At 43.4% G+C, this 14,159-nt stretch overlaps 1 protein-coding gene across 1 annotated transcript in view; it reads left to right on the forward strand.

Annotated features, from left to right (window-relative positions):
• Positions 1-2,238: 2,238 nt before the first annotated feature.
• The window catches only part of Has2 (hyaluronan synthase 2), a 26,147-nt gene continuing 14,226 nt past the window's right edge, over positions 2,239-14,159 (forward strand). The window contains exons 1-2 of the mRNA XM_055626548.1: positions 2,239-2,299; positions 13,134-13,760. Coding sequence (XP_055482523.1) covers positions 13,134-13,760 — 627 coding nt within the window. The 5' untranslated portion in view covers positions 2,239-2,299. The remainder of the gene's footprint in view (positions 2,300-13,133; positions 13,761-14,159) is intronic.

Below are 14,159 nucleotides of genomic sequence, written 5' to 3' on the forward strand. Positions count from 1 at the left end.
TAATAAGTCGTGGTGTAGAAGTTGGGTAATACTTTAAAATAGTAATTTACCGCTTCCCAAACCCTGAAAAATCAGGAAGCTCAAGTCTGATTAAGTGCAATGAAATTGTGCTCTGAAATTTAAGCCCATCTTTGCAACAGTTAAATCACCTCAGGCAGAGTTCAAACAAAGGCTGAGGCCAAGAGAGTTGTTGGGGAAAGGAGGAAGTGGGTCTCCCCAGAGTGGCGTGAAGTCATCCACTAAAGTACTGTTTCCCAGAGGTGAAATGACTGTTTGTTTTTTGGGGGGGAGGAGGAAAGAAAACGGGTGGTTGGCTTTGCTCTTTCAGCTCTGGGGGATGGGATGGTTGACACCCTGGAGTTGCAGTCAAACTCTGCAAGCTTATTCACATCCCCCCCAACCCCGCACCTGTCCGATGAGTTTCAAGCGTCACTCGTCACTCTCGGTTTCTTCTACTTTTCTGTTTTTGTCTGACCCTTAACAATTGGCAAAAATGTATATTCGGACGTTATCATGAATAAATAACCCAGTCATCAAGATAGGGTAAATTGCAAACCAAGTCCACCGCAAGGGCACGTAGAAGGGAAAGAAAAGGAAAGAGAAAGAGAGAGAGAGAGAGAGAAAGAGAGAGAGAGAGAAGAACAGAAAAGAAAGTAAAATACAAGCAAGGTTTTATCAGATTAGAATTTTAGCCTACTAAATTACTGTTGTAAACTGGCTCTCATTTTTTCCCAAACAGCGCCACCTACTGTCCATTTTAACTCATTGACTTTTTTCTTTTCTTTTCACCTTTTACTTTGGGTGGGGGCAGGGACAGGGGAGGTAGGGACCAAGGTAAAAAGGGCGCTGGTGCCCGCAGGTTGAAGAAGTAAACTAAAAAAAGACCAGTCCAGTCTTGGCGGCATTGACATTTTAAAAAGTATTGTGAAATCATTAAGTAAAAGGCTCTCAAGAAGCAAAAGTCACTTGTCTTTTGAGATGGCTGTTTCCTTACGAGTTCTCAGGTTTACTGTTATCTTCTTCATCATCCTCATTATAAACTCCTTTCGAAAGTATGTCTTTTGCATGTTTTCATGTCTGGGAATTACAATAGGAAGAAATAGAATTCTTTTTCTCCTTTTGGTGCTCAGCCCACCCACAGTGAAAATGGCAGAAGAGCAGCGCTGAGGCTTGCCTTCAGCTTGGAAAGTTTCGAGTTGGCAGGAAGAAGGGGTTAACTAATAGCAGGCTGCTCACTCTCCGTTTAGCGTCCTGGGCGGTTTGGGGAGCTCCAGGTAGGGACTGTACACACGCACGCACGCATGCAGCCCGCTATCCCGCCCGGGGCAGTGACTTAGCCCAAGAGAACCGTTTGGCCCCAAACAAATCACTTGTACGCAACAGGGGCTTGTCCAAGGGGGGGGGGGGGAATCTTTTTAAGCAGGGCAGACTACAGCAACCTTTGCAGAGCCGGGCTCCCTGCTCCGCTGGGGCTGCCCGAGGAGAGGAATCCGGAGGTGGGCAGCATCTGCGCGCTGCGTTTCTCTGCACACGTTAACAATCAAGTTAATTGAATTCATTGGAGTTTCGAAGCGGCCTCGAGCTCTGAGAGGGCTTTGAATGGCCAATTTCTCTCCCCACACTCTCCTCCCCGCCTCCCATCCCGCCCAGTCCCTCCCCTCCGGGTTCCCCAGTCCACACCTCCCTCCTCCACTCCCCTCACCCCCACTCCCTCCTCCGTCCTATTAAAACACCCACCGGCTGGCTCACTTGTTAAGACCCCCTTAAGTTGGAGGAGGCAGAAAGGCAACAGCGAGGGAGAAGTCAAGGCGTCTGGAAAGAATTACCCAGTACTGGCTTCGAGCAGCCCATTGAACCAGGGACTTGAACCAGCCAAAGGCTTCTCCTTTCTGCACTTCCTAGGCTACTGAGTCTTCACCGGGCTTTTAGGGTGATGTGAAAAAAGACTTTGCGTTATCTATCGGAGGGAGGGAGATTGGAGCAAATAGCAAAACAGGAAAAAAAAAGTTAATTTATTTTTAAAAGCACATTTAACATAAAGAATTAGAAGATTTAAATGCAACGGAAATAATAAAAGAGAATATCAGTGCAATTTCTTCTCAAAGAGGGGAGAACCAAGCATTTAAGACTCCCCCTATTTTTTTTTAAATGTTGTTTTTAAATTTCTTATTTTTTTTGGCCGGTCGTCTCAAATTCATCTGATTTCTTATTACCTCAATTTTGGAAACTTCCTTCCGTGACCCTCCGGGACCACACAGACAGGCGGAGGACGAAAGTCTATGAGCAGGAGCTGAACAAGGTACGTTATACAGGCGCGTTTGGGTGAGCTGTGAATGCCCTAGATAGATGGAGGGCAGGGAAGAAATTATCCACAGAGCTTTAAAAAAAATGCCTAGTTTCTACAGAAACGTTTGAGGTCTGGATATTTTCCCCCAGCGGACTGCACAGGAGGGGTTGCTGCCAGCTACGACCAAGCATACCCTGGCTTTTATCACTCCTTCGCTTTCGCCAGAAACCCGCTGCCTCTCCGGGGCGCACAGGTAACGCGGGGCCAAGGGAAGCTGATTGTCCGAGGTGTACTTTTCCACTGGGCATCTTCCCGAGCTTCAGGAGGGCTCCGGAGGTAGAAAACAAGGATTTCCACTGTGTGAGGAAAATGCTTTCCGTAACTGTCCTTACCTTCCCACCCTTCCCGTCTTCCTACCCACGCTCCACATCCCTGTATGTGGGCAGGAACACCATGACACGGTTCTGTGCGGTTTATTTTTCCCTTTTCCTCTCAATATTGGCTTGCACGGAAAGGGTTAAGCGAGTCAGTCTTCTCGCCCCTTTAGTCTGAGACCCCAGAAGGGAAGTCCCGCGCCACCTCCTTGCTACCCTCCTAGTTCAGCCACTCCCCCCTTCTCCAGGGCCTCCACTCTTTGGCAGTTTCCAAACTCCATTAAAGAGTCAGGCGGGCAGCATCCGGGCTCAACTACCCTGCGGAAGCCTTTTCTGGGGCTAGGGGTTCCTCACACGGGCGGTGGCCTTCGCCACCGGGGCCGAACGAAGGGCGCGCATCCCTCCCAGAGCCAGGCGGAGCGCCCGCAGCTCAGGGGCCAGGGAGTGCGCAGGGACAGCGCTGCGCGCCTGCAGCTGCACTCTGTCCCGAGCCAAAACCGACGTGGCAGCGAGCACGCTGGCGCTTCTCTTCTCCGCTGCAGCTGGAGACGCCGCTATGGGGGGGGGGAACTTGGGGGCTCTGTCCCTAGCCCCTTGCCCAACGTGGGCTTGAGGGGCCCTGGAAGCCCGAGTGGAGATGGGAGGAGAGCCAGAGGCTGGGCTGAGACGGGATAATCGACACCTTGGGCGGAATTCGTCACGGTGGTTCCCGCCTAGAGTGAGCCAGGGTTTAGAAAACGGTCCCGGTGAGCCAGAGGGCGGGTCTGAAAGGAGAGTCTGTGTAAGGGTGAGAACTTCGTGGCGACCGAGGCGGCTTCCTCAGGCCTAAGAAAGGCAGCCTAGGGGAAACAGCTCTGAAAGGACCATTAAGGCTGGGAAGAAGGGCTGGGTGCAGAGGCGGTGTCTGAGGACGAAGGCTTCTAAGACCCAGGGCTCATTGCACAGTTGAAGGTGCTAGGTTCCACCAGGACCGCTCTGGACATCCCCTCCCCCCAACCCCCAACGCCGGGGCACACTATTCTGACTCGGGTACCCCCTCTGCTAGGGAAGCCAGCTGCAGCAACCGGGCCCTGGCTTGGGACTTGTAGAAGCCCAGCCGGCCCCACCCGGCCCAGCTCACTTCACTACCTCTTGGGACGCTTTACTGCCAAATGAGTCTCTGTAGCAGCTGCACAGAAATGCTTCACTCCTTCAACCCACGTGGCTGGGCCAGGATTGCATTTGATGTCACACCCTGGGAGGGGTGTGTGATGCAATAGATTTGGAGGCTCTGGTTGGCCAGGAAGCTCCCCCTCCTCCCCCGCCCAGCTGGAGGCCAGAGTTTATATTCTCACTCAAGGTCTGTTTAGTATAAAGCCAACAGTAGATGGGCTTCCTTTAAGTGGGGTGGCGCATGCTTGGGAGAGCAGCTTCCCAGACCATTGTAGATTTCATGTCTAAGCCTGTGATTTCCCACTGAAAGGAGGCATATGGCTGTGCACTGTGGAGGTGTTAAACCTGGTTGTGATGCGTTTTTAATAGGTTCTTTTAAGAATAAATATTTGCATAGTCAACACATATTTGCTCTTAGAATATAAGTTTTTTTTGTGTTTTTTTTTTTTTAGTTGAAAGGGGCATTTCTGTGGAATGAGATAAAACAAATATCAATGCCAAGCAACTTATTTACAGATGACGTTTTACATTTTGCAAAAGTAATTGAAAAGAACTTAGCATGCAAATCTAAGTTCTCTGTCTTCCACCTATGCAAAATGACTCATTCACAAATTTAATGTTTACATTTTCCTAGATAAGATTAGTTATTCAGTTGAGATCGTGCTTTCTGAACACAACCTTCTCCTAAAGGTGTTCCTAGTAGAGCACTGGTTCTTTTACATTTTCAGTGAAAATGCAGAGATGTAAAGCACAGATGTGACATATATATGTGTATATGAGTATATATTATGCTTCACGAGTTCACATTCTAGACAAGCCCAAGTCCTATATGGAGGTTCTGGGTTAAAGCCTTGTGCCTGGAATATCATCTTTCCTATTCTCGTTCCCTTACACATCACCAGAGTTAGATGACTTGACACATGCATTGTAAATGTATCAGTTAGATGTGTTTTACCTAGTTTGTTTCTAGTATATCTAAAATGGAATCCAAACTTTACGGAATAAAGTCATCAGCACATCTAAAAACCCAACAACTATGTGGCATATTAGTGATTAGCATTAAATTTGAATATCTCTCTCAAGAAAGTAAATATGCTATACAGTCAGGTGTTGTCCAGGAAAACAGGGCTGTGCAATGGGTGACTAAGAGATTGTTGCTAGAAAGTAAGTTAGCTTAAAGGACTCCTTTTTTGTTGGCCCAATAGGATGTAACTTCTCAGCATTGAGTTTCATAAATACTATTTCATTTGTGTTATTTCTACCACTAAGATTTCATGATGTCCTGATTTCTCTTCCTCCCTCCTTCACTCTCCACTCTTCTCTCTCTCTCTCTCTTTCCCTTCCTTTCTTCCTCTTCCTTCCTTCCTTCCTTCCTTCCTTCCTTCCTTCCTTCCTTCCTTCCTTCCTTCCTTCCCTTGGTCTCATTATGGAACTGGGACTTATTTCTAACTTGCAAATTCCCTGCCCTGTCACAGTCACACCTAGCTGCAAGACTTTACAAAGAATTTCCATTTTTGATTTTTAAAAACACACACCTTTCTCTGAATATTTTTTAATTTAGGCACTGTGGGGGAAAGCCTTTGGTTTGAATTCAAAGTGGAGATTCCCTTTGGTTTTTTTTTTTTTTTTACACCATAATGATGAGCTGTGTATTATTAACTTCCTCCTTCTTCCATGATATGCAGTCCACAACTTACGATAACATTAGCTTAAGACTAATACATAACTAACACATAAGGCTAATGCAGGAGCTCTGTGTCTTTTCTGAGTTCTTTTCATCCATGCATACCCAGGGTGTGTTCTTCTAGAAGCTGCAAGGGCAAGGGCAGAGCTTTTGGAAGCTGTCATAGTACTTGAGCAAGGGTTAGCTTCCTATATAGAAAACCCACTGCTGTAAGTTACCACTGCTTGACTTGAATCATTTTCTCTGTCACAGAAACTGGCATAGAATGAGTTGACTCGCTACATATAGCTTTATATTATTTCACAGAGCCTGGATATTTGTGCTACATTTTATTGCATAACATTTGAACCTAGAGAGTAAGTTTCTAAGGCCAAGTATTGGTAGTGGAGAAAGAGTCTGGGTCAACCCATTGTGACTTCCCCCACCACTGGGAGCACAGTGCAGGATGGTAAAGTTCAGGAGCCACTAGCCATTGGAAGGCTGACATCCTCGAAGCACCTGATTGAAACTGACAGGCCAATGGAGAGACTTTGAGACCTGATGTTCCACTAGAGTGACAAGGCTGTTAAGAGGCTTTGTATTCTGATCCTGCCTAGTTGGCTCCAGGGTCTTTGGTAGGAAAACAAAGGTAAGACTAGAAATAGAAACTTGGAAGAAGAAAAGATCTCAGGGGGTAAGAGAATGGCACTGATGTCCTCCACTATGAAGGCTTGGGAGGGTTTCAGCTGAGTACTTCTAGCTCAGATTTCTAATTCCAAAAAGTAACAGAAGGAAACCACATAATGTACAGGGTGAAGGAGGACATTAACTCTGTAACTCAGTGACTGTTACATCGGACTTTGTTGCACATTAAAATCTTGTGATACTCTAGTTGATGCTTATATCAGTGAACTCTAAATGTTGTCACAGCAACACACCAGTTGATTTTATATGTCTTTGAGTCAACTGTGTATACAGCAATATTTGGGAATCACGACATTTTAACCTTTTATCCACTATCTTTTTGTTGTTGTTCTTCATGGCTAGGTGGCAGAAAGCTATCATAGGAATATCTTCGTTATGAAGAAGCAAGTTTCCATTATCCTTGTTGATATTATATGCCTGCATTCCAAGTTCTGAAGACTGTATTTAACCCATATGGCTTATAGAATAAAAATGAAGCATTTATAAAATATTTAAATGAGTACATGGTAAAAAAAAGTTTCAGTATCGGTTTTATATATTGGTAAAGTCTGGAGAAATGCTATCTTTTTTGTGACTCCATATGATAGATAGCTCTATTGTATACCTTAAGAAACCAGAGATAGTTTATTTCATGTACCTTGTTCAAGGTTAGGCAAACAACAAAAAAAGGAGGAGCTGGAATTTGGTCTCAACTTGTGTTTAAAATTTTGGCTAATCTGACCAATGCCTCATAATCTCTTCAGTTGAAGAGACAACACACACACACACACACACACACACACACACACAAACACACATAATCTCAAGTCATTAGAGCCAAAATAGAAAACTGTGATGATTAATGAACAAAACAGAACCTCAGGGTACAGCTTTTTTGGTGCATAAAAGATGATCTTCTTATCCCTCAGACCCCGAACATGACCCTCTGTACTCATAAAGATGCTCAGATTGCAACTCATAATTGCTCTAAATGCTCTCAGGAACCATGCATATCTTCTGTCTTTATTACCTTTATTGTCCAAAAGTCTTCTAGAGCTGTTCTGGGTCATAGTCCTTAAACGGTACACACTGGGAAGTACCATTTGAACTAATCTCAGTTGTTTTCCCCAGATGCTCATGCAACAAATCTAAGTGAACTTCAGCTCCCCAGATTGGATGTAGAGGGATGCTGTGTAAAATCTGTGGGAACTCAGTGCTCAACAGGGCACTAAGACAAGAAGGGCAGCTGATATTCTCTCTTCATCCAACAGTTTTCTGTCTTTATGACATGAAAGGTCAAAGGTGAAGGAAAAGCTCTGATGGTTGTTCACCTAGGGTCCCATGTGTGGGAGATGGGCTACCAGCAAAGCTTTATGTCTTCTCCACTGGGAGAGGCTGCCTTGGAAAGAATAGTGCCTTTCTCGTGGTGAGACAGGGCTTCTGCTGCTGGCATTAAAATTACACTTTTATAGATAGACCAGCAGCTTCTCTGGAAGGAACACTATTCATTTCTTTAGGCTGCATGCAGATGGGAAAGTGCAGGATCCAAGACTCTTTTGAATATTGTCTGGACATTTATCTGACTCCACGTTCTATAGACCACAATAACAAGAACACATCTTAAATTTCTTTGTCTCTTTCCTCAGGCTACACAGATTTTTGTTTTGCTAGAGACAAAAGACTTCTGCCTAATTTCTCATAAGGTTTCAAATTTTCTCAGCAAATGCTATCTGTATTTGGTGCACTGTGTTGATCCTAACCTGGTTTGTAATTTTGGGCAGATCATTTTGATGCTCAGCATGTTTGTTTCTTAGTCGTATAATTGTATTGCAGTGCCACCTAAAGACACTAAGATGAAAAAGATTATGCTTTAAAATAAAACAAAAGCTTTTCTCTAACACTTGAAGCAAATAAATGACAAGTAAATATTAGCGGCCTCTACAAATGGCATGATGGTGATGACAATTTTGATGAAATGTCATTCACTTAACAAATATTTTCTAACTGTATGCTAACTGTAAATCAGATAGTGTTTCATGTCATGAAATACATTAGTGAAAACAACAGATAGATAAATAGATGGGTGACTGGACAGATAAATGGATAGATAGATAGATAGATAGATAGATAGATAGATAGATAGATAGATAGAAATGTTGTGAGCTTTTACTGTATTAGCATAACCCATTCGTTGTTTCATTTTTTTATTTATTACAATTTATTCACTTTGTATCCCAGCTGTAGCCACCTCCCTCATCCCCACCCAATCCCAGCCTCCCTCCCTCCTTTCCTCCCATTCCCTTCCCCAAGTCCACTGATTGATAGGAGAGATCCTCCTCCCCTTCCATCTGAACCTACCCTATCAGGTCTCATCAGGACTGGCTGCATTGTCTTCTACCCTCCATGGGGAGGTAATTGAAGCCACTGAGTTCACATCAGAGACATCCCCTGTTCCCCTTACTAGGAAACCCACTTGGAGACTGAGCCGCCAAGGGCTACATCTATGCAGGGCTTCGAAGTTATATTCATGTATGGTCTTTGGTTGGAGTATCAGTCTCAGAAAAGACCCTTGGGCCCAGATTTATTGGTTCTGTTGCTCTTCTTGTGGAGTTCCTGTCCCCTCCAGGTCTTTCTATCTCCCTCTTCTTCCATAAGGTTTCCTGCACACTGCCCAAAGTTTGGCTATGAATCTCAGTATCTGCTTTGGTACCCTATTGGGTAGAATCTTTCAGAGGCCCTCTGTAGCAGGCTCCTATCCTGTTCCCTGTTTTCTCTCTCTTCAGATGTCTGTCCAGTTTGCCTTTCTGAATGAGGATTGATCATTTTACCCAGGGACTTCCTTCTTGATTAGCTTCTTTAGGTGTACAGATTTCAGTATGTTTTTCCTATATTATATTTCTAATATCCACTAATAAGTGAGCATATACTATGTGTGTCTTTTTGTTTCTGGATAACCCATTCTTTTACATTTTGTTTTTATCTAGATTTCTGGGGAGAATAAAAGTTATTAAATAATTGCTATTCAAGTCCAAGTAAAGTGGCCATTTAACAGCCAATGGGCTAAAATATGATCCTGACACTCCCTAAATTTAAGTTTTACCTTTTAAATATTTACAGACTGTACATTTCTCAATCATGTTTCTTAGGATCTAGTACTGAAACAGGCCAGCTTCTCTAATTGAACAGAGAAGCCACATAGACATATTCTCCTTTTTGTAGGAGAGTAGCTTTGTGTAACAGAGTGTTTGAATTAAAGATATTCTCAGAAAGTTTTACACATATGGCGCCCACATCTATGAAACTGGCCAGCATAATTAAATGACACCACACCACACCACACTCCCACCCCATCCCCCACGCGCGCACGCACACACACACCCACACACACACACACACACACACACAGAGTGTATCACTTCCTCAGATCAATGCATCTGCTTGGCAAAGCAGGCTTCCCAATGTGCCTTTTCCCCTCCGACCTACTCCAAAATGCTCTCCGGATCTCACCAGGCAGTACCGAGCTGCAGCAGCAATATAAAGGTTCAGTCCTAAGCACATGCTTGCAGCTTGTTAGCAACTTTCCCAGGCTTCAAAAGGACATTCTGTAGACGCTTATGAGGTAAGAGGGTGTTCCCAACTCAGCTGTGGCCAGCAGATGCTGTGCGACCGCTCTTACTTCCATGTGTGCCGATAAAAAGCAGGGAAAATGTGAATAATGGAAGAATGGCAGGCTGTTCTTTCGCGGGTGATGGTGCCTTTAAATGCAAGCTAAACACACACTTAAGCTTCTCCCTGGCAAATGCTTTGGTCCCCTTGAAATTTTTCACTCTTGTGAGAATGACTCATGTCTTGGAAATGACAATTTCCAAGTCTGGTGCTTGCAGCACCTTTCGGCATTGGTTAACGTGCCCACTGGGAGTGTTCAGCATCCTGTCAGCTGTGTTAATTAACAAGGGATGGCGTCCTTGTTCATTTCTTACTGAAAGCTCTGCAGCTCACCCTTTTCCAGCAGACTCCACTTTCCATTTGTGTTAAGGTTGCTGCTATCACGCTCCCATACCTCACATGGTGGTGCCCTCTGTATCTGCTAGAAGTGTAACTCACATCTGCATTTTGTTTAGAATGTTCATCAGCTTCCTTGCCAACTGACCCTTTAAAATGCATTGTGATGCTGGATTTTAGAAACACTTTCCACTCTGCTTCACTTTGCTCCTCAGCACAGTGTTTTCTTGTAGAGTCTACTGATCATTATCATTTCTACTTAAGAGAAAAAACAAAAACAAAAACCCATATGTCCACAAGGTATAAAGACCGCCAGCACTAGTGTCTCACCTACTTTGCATTATCGTGGCTATACTAATTACAGTTAATGAGATCATAGAATGTATAATGGCCAATTATTTAAAAAATAATTCAGTTATTGCAGACATGAGTTCATGCAGCTACACTGATTGGTGAGCAACTGCATTCCATATGTAATGCAATGACCAACCTCTCTTTTGATTGTGGGCTGATGCATTCCCCGAGAACCTTGCTGATAAAAATTTAAACCAGAGAAAGATAAAGAAAGGTTGGAGGGAGACTTATCTTCTTTTTTAAATCTTTTCTTTCTTCTGCTAGAATACATACATATTCAATTTCCATGCTACAAGGTCATACCACAGCCATGTTGTCTGTGGACAAGAAGAGCTAACATCATTGTTGGAAAGACCCACCAAAGTCTGATAGCAGTATAGTGCATACCTACTTATATATGATTATATGCCATAGAATGTGACGATGGACACATGATTGTTAATAGTCAACATATTTATTTTTAAAGTTTGATAAGAACTAGGAAAATATAACATTAAAGAAGTTTTTTTCTTTTATCTATCTATCTATCTATCTATCTATCTATCTATTTATTTTTGTTTATTACAATTTTCTTTGACATGAACTCAGTGGCTGGATCTTTGATCACCTCCCCCTGAGGAGGGTGCAGCCTTACCAAGCCACAGAGGAAGACAATGCAGCCAGTCCTGAGACCTGATAGGCTAGGGTCAGATGGAAGGAGAGGAGACCTCCCTTTCAGTGGACTTGAGGAGGGGCATAGGAGGAGAAAAGGGAGGGTGGAATGGGGAAGGGCTGAGGGAGGGGCCTACAGCTGTGATACAAAAAAAGAAGTTTTATAGAGATAATTGTCAATTTTTTAATTTAAAACAAATACATTCAGTTCCATAAATTATTATGTAGTAGTAATATGCAAATATGACCAATTCCCAAAGTTGATGTGAAAATCTAAAGAAAGGAACATAACAATTATGCATTGTATGATAGTTCATTCCTACAAAGGGGGGCTTTAGGCTCATAAAGAAAAATTCCAGTGCTCAGCATAAGAAATGCTAGGGGAAATAAAAACAAAAAAGGCCTTCTAGTCCTTAAGTAGTTCATAAGCTTGCTTAGACCGATTCTTGGGGACCACTGTCCAGGTGATTTGGCAAATTCCAGATCAGTAATAAACCTTGACGCAAAAGAAAAAAAAAATAGATGGAAGATGAAGAACTGAAGGCATAACCCTTGGGATTGTCATCTGGTTTTCACATGCAGACACACACAGGTGCAGTTCTACTTACAAAAACAAGTGAGCACGTGCACACATCACACACACACACACACACACACACACACACACACACACACCCCACACACACACACATGTACACCAACTTTATGTAGAATACATCCAGAATTTAGGGGTGAATTGGCTTAAGGTCTTACCTGCCAGATCTTTTGATATGTCAGATATTCAGCTGTTGGAACCAGTGGGATGTTATTTCTTACCCAATTAATCTGTTATTCTAATAATATGGATTTTGTTCTCTAATGCTGTTACTTTCCTAATCCCCAGGATGGTACCAGATAACACTGGTGGGTGAGAGAGACAGACATCTGAACACAGGAGCTTTGAGCGCTCTTTACACAGGGCACCTAGGGATAAAGAATTTCAAAGACAAAGAGGAATTTGTAAAGCACGAGCATCATCATTGAATAGGTCTTAAAAAAAAAAAAAAACAGTTATACAAACAAAAACACTGAGATTCCGAGAAGTGAGATAATCCATGCAAGGTCACAGCACTAACTGATAAGCTAGTCCCAGTACTACCTACTCTTTCTAATCTCTAGCCTCATCCAGCCGCGTGGAGAAAATGTAAGCGTAGGGACATGCGTTAGAGATGAAATGAAGTCATTGTTGGGAAATTCATCAGCGTCTCCTGTGGATTCCTTACTCATCAGTAATTAGAGGCTGAAGAAAGCATTGAGCAGGCAAAAAGATTGCTTTGCATTTAGGAAATGTTAGTTTGATGCCTAGCTGTAGCTGCATCCAGAGAGAGCTAGCTGCCTTAGACATACAACATAAGATACGAAAATAATGCATCCAGGTACGTGTTCAATGCATTGTGACATTTACTGGCATTACTCACTCATTTGGAGATTGAGACAGTCGTGTGAGTTGTGTTATCAGGGCATCCCAACTTTGCAGATGAGCCCTAGTGTCAATGTAACAAGTAAGAAACTCAGTGTTAGAATTCCTGAGTACTGTAGTGGGGAGAGCAGTACTGTTCCTAGCTGGGGGGCTATTGAATTGATGGCTGCTGGGCAATACAATTTTTACTAGGAATGCATCCTCCAGTAGGTATCATGCACAGCTTGGCAGCGCTCAGGGAACTAAGCGGGTTAAGAAAAAAAAAAAGTGGAAGGGGGCCATGGTGGCAGCAGTATGGGAAGACTTGGAAAGGAGGAAGTAGGCGCTAGAATCAAACACATTGAATACAAGTATGAAGTTATCAAACAATAAATACAAAATAAATAAAAACAAAGCTGGGATCCCTGATGGCTCTCTGTGTGGGTGCTTCGTGCCACCCATGATGCCTGTATGTGATAAGCGTGATACAAGAGTGGTTAACCGTAAGTATATCTGCTTACATTTCAGATGCATTGTGAGAGGTTCTTATGCGTCCTGAGAATAATTGGAACTACGCTTTTTGGAGTCTCTCTCCTCCTGGGAATCACAGCAGCTTATATTGTTGGCTACCAGTTTATCCAGACGGATAATTACTATTTCTCCTTTGGACTGTATGGTGCCTTTTTAGCATCACACCTCATCATCCAAAGCCTCTTTGCCTTTTTGGAACACCGGAAAATGAAAAAGTCCCTTGAAACCCCCATTAAATTGAACAAAACTGTAGCTCTCTGCATTGCTGCGTACCAAGAAGACCCTGACTACTTACGGAAATGTTTGCAATCTGTGAAAAGGCTGACCTACCCTGGGATTAAAGTCGTGATGGTCATAGATGGGAACTCAGAGGATGACCTTTATATGATGGACATCTTCAGTGAAGTGATGGGCAGGGACAAATCGGCCACTTATATCTGGAAGAATAACTTCCATGAAAAGGGACCTGGTGAGACAGAAGAGTCCCATAAAGAGAGCTCACAACATGTAACCCAATTGGTGTTGTCTAACAAAAGCATTTGCATCATGCAAAAATGGGGTGGAAAGAGAGAAGTCATGTACACGGCCTTCAGAGCACTGGGGCGAAGTGTGGATTATGTACAGGTAGGTCCCAAAATGCTGGCCAGGGCAAGCATAAGTTGAAATAAAGCAGCTTTTGTATCTTTCTAGTCCTATACTATAGCCCATCCTTGTCCCTTCTGAACACAGTGCTCCTTTCAGGTCATTGGAAAACAGCTTGACTGTTAAAAGCACATTTTGAAAGACAGAAAAAAAAAAAAAACCTTATAAAACTGTTAAGAGCAACTATGAAAGTACTTCCTTGTCCATGCAATTGGTTAGAAATCTGGATTATTTGGACAAGAGACTCTTCCTTTCATTCTCTCCCTTTTCCTTAGTTCTTCTCTGTACCTCTAGGTTCTGCCAAGTCAAATCCAACATCCTTGTCCACACTGTTTAAACACACACACACACACACACACACACACACACACACACACACAC

Source organism: Psammomys obesus, unplaced genomic scaffold (genome assembly GCF_907164565.1).
Source record: "Psammomys obesus unplaced genomic scaffold, mPsaObe1.curated_primary_1811, whole genome shotgun sequence".
Taxonomy (NCBI): Eukaryota; Metazoa; Chordata; class Mammalia; order Rodentia; family Muridae; genus Psammomys; species Psammomys obesus.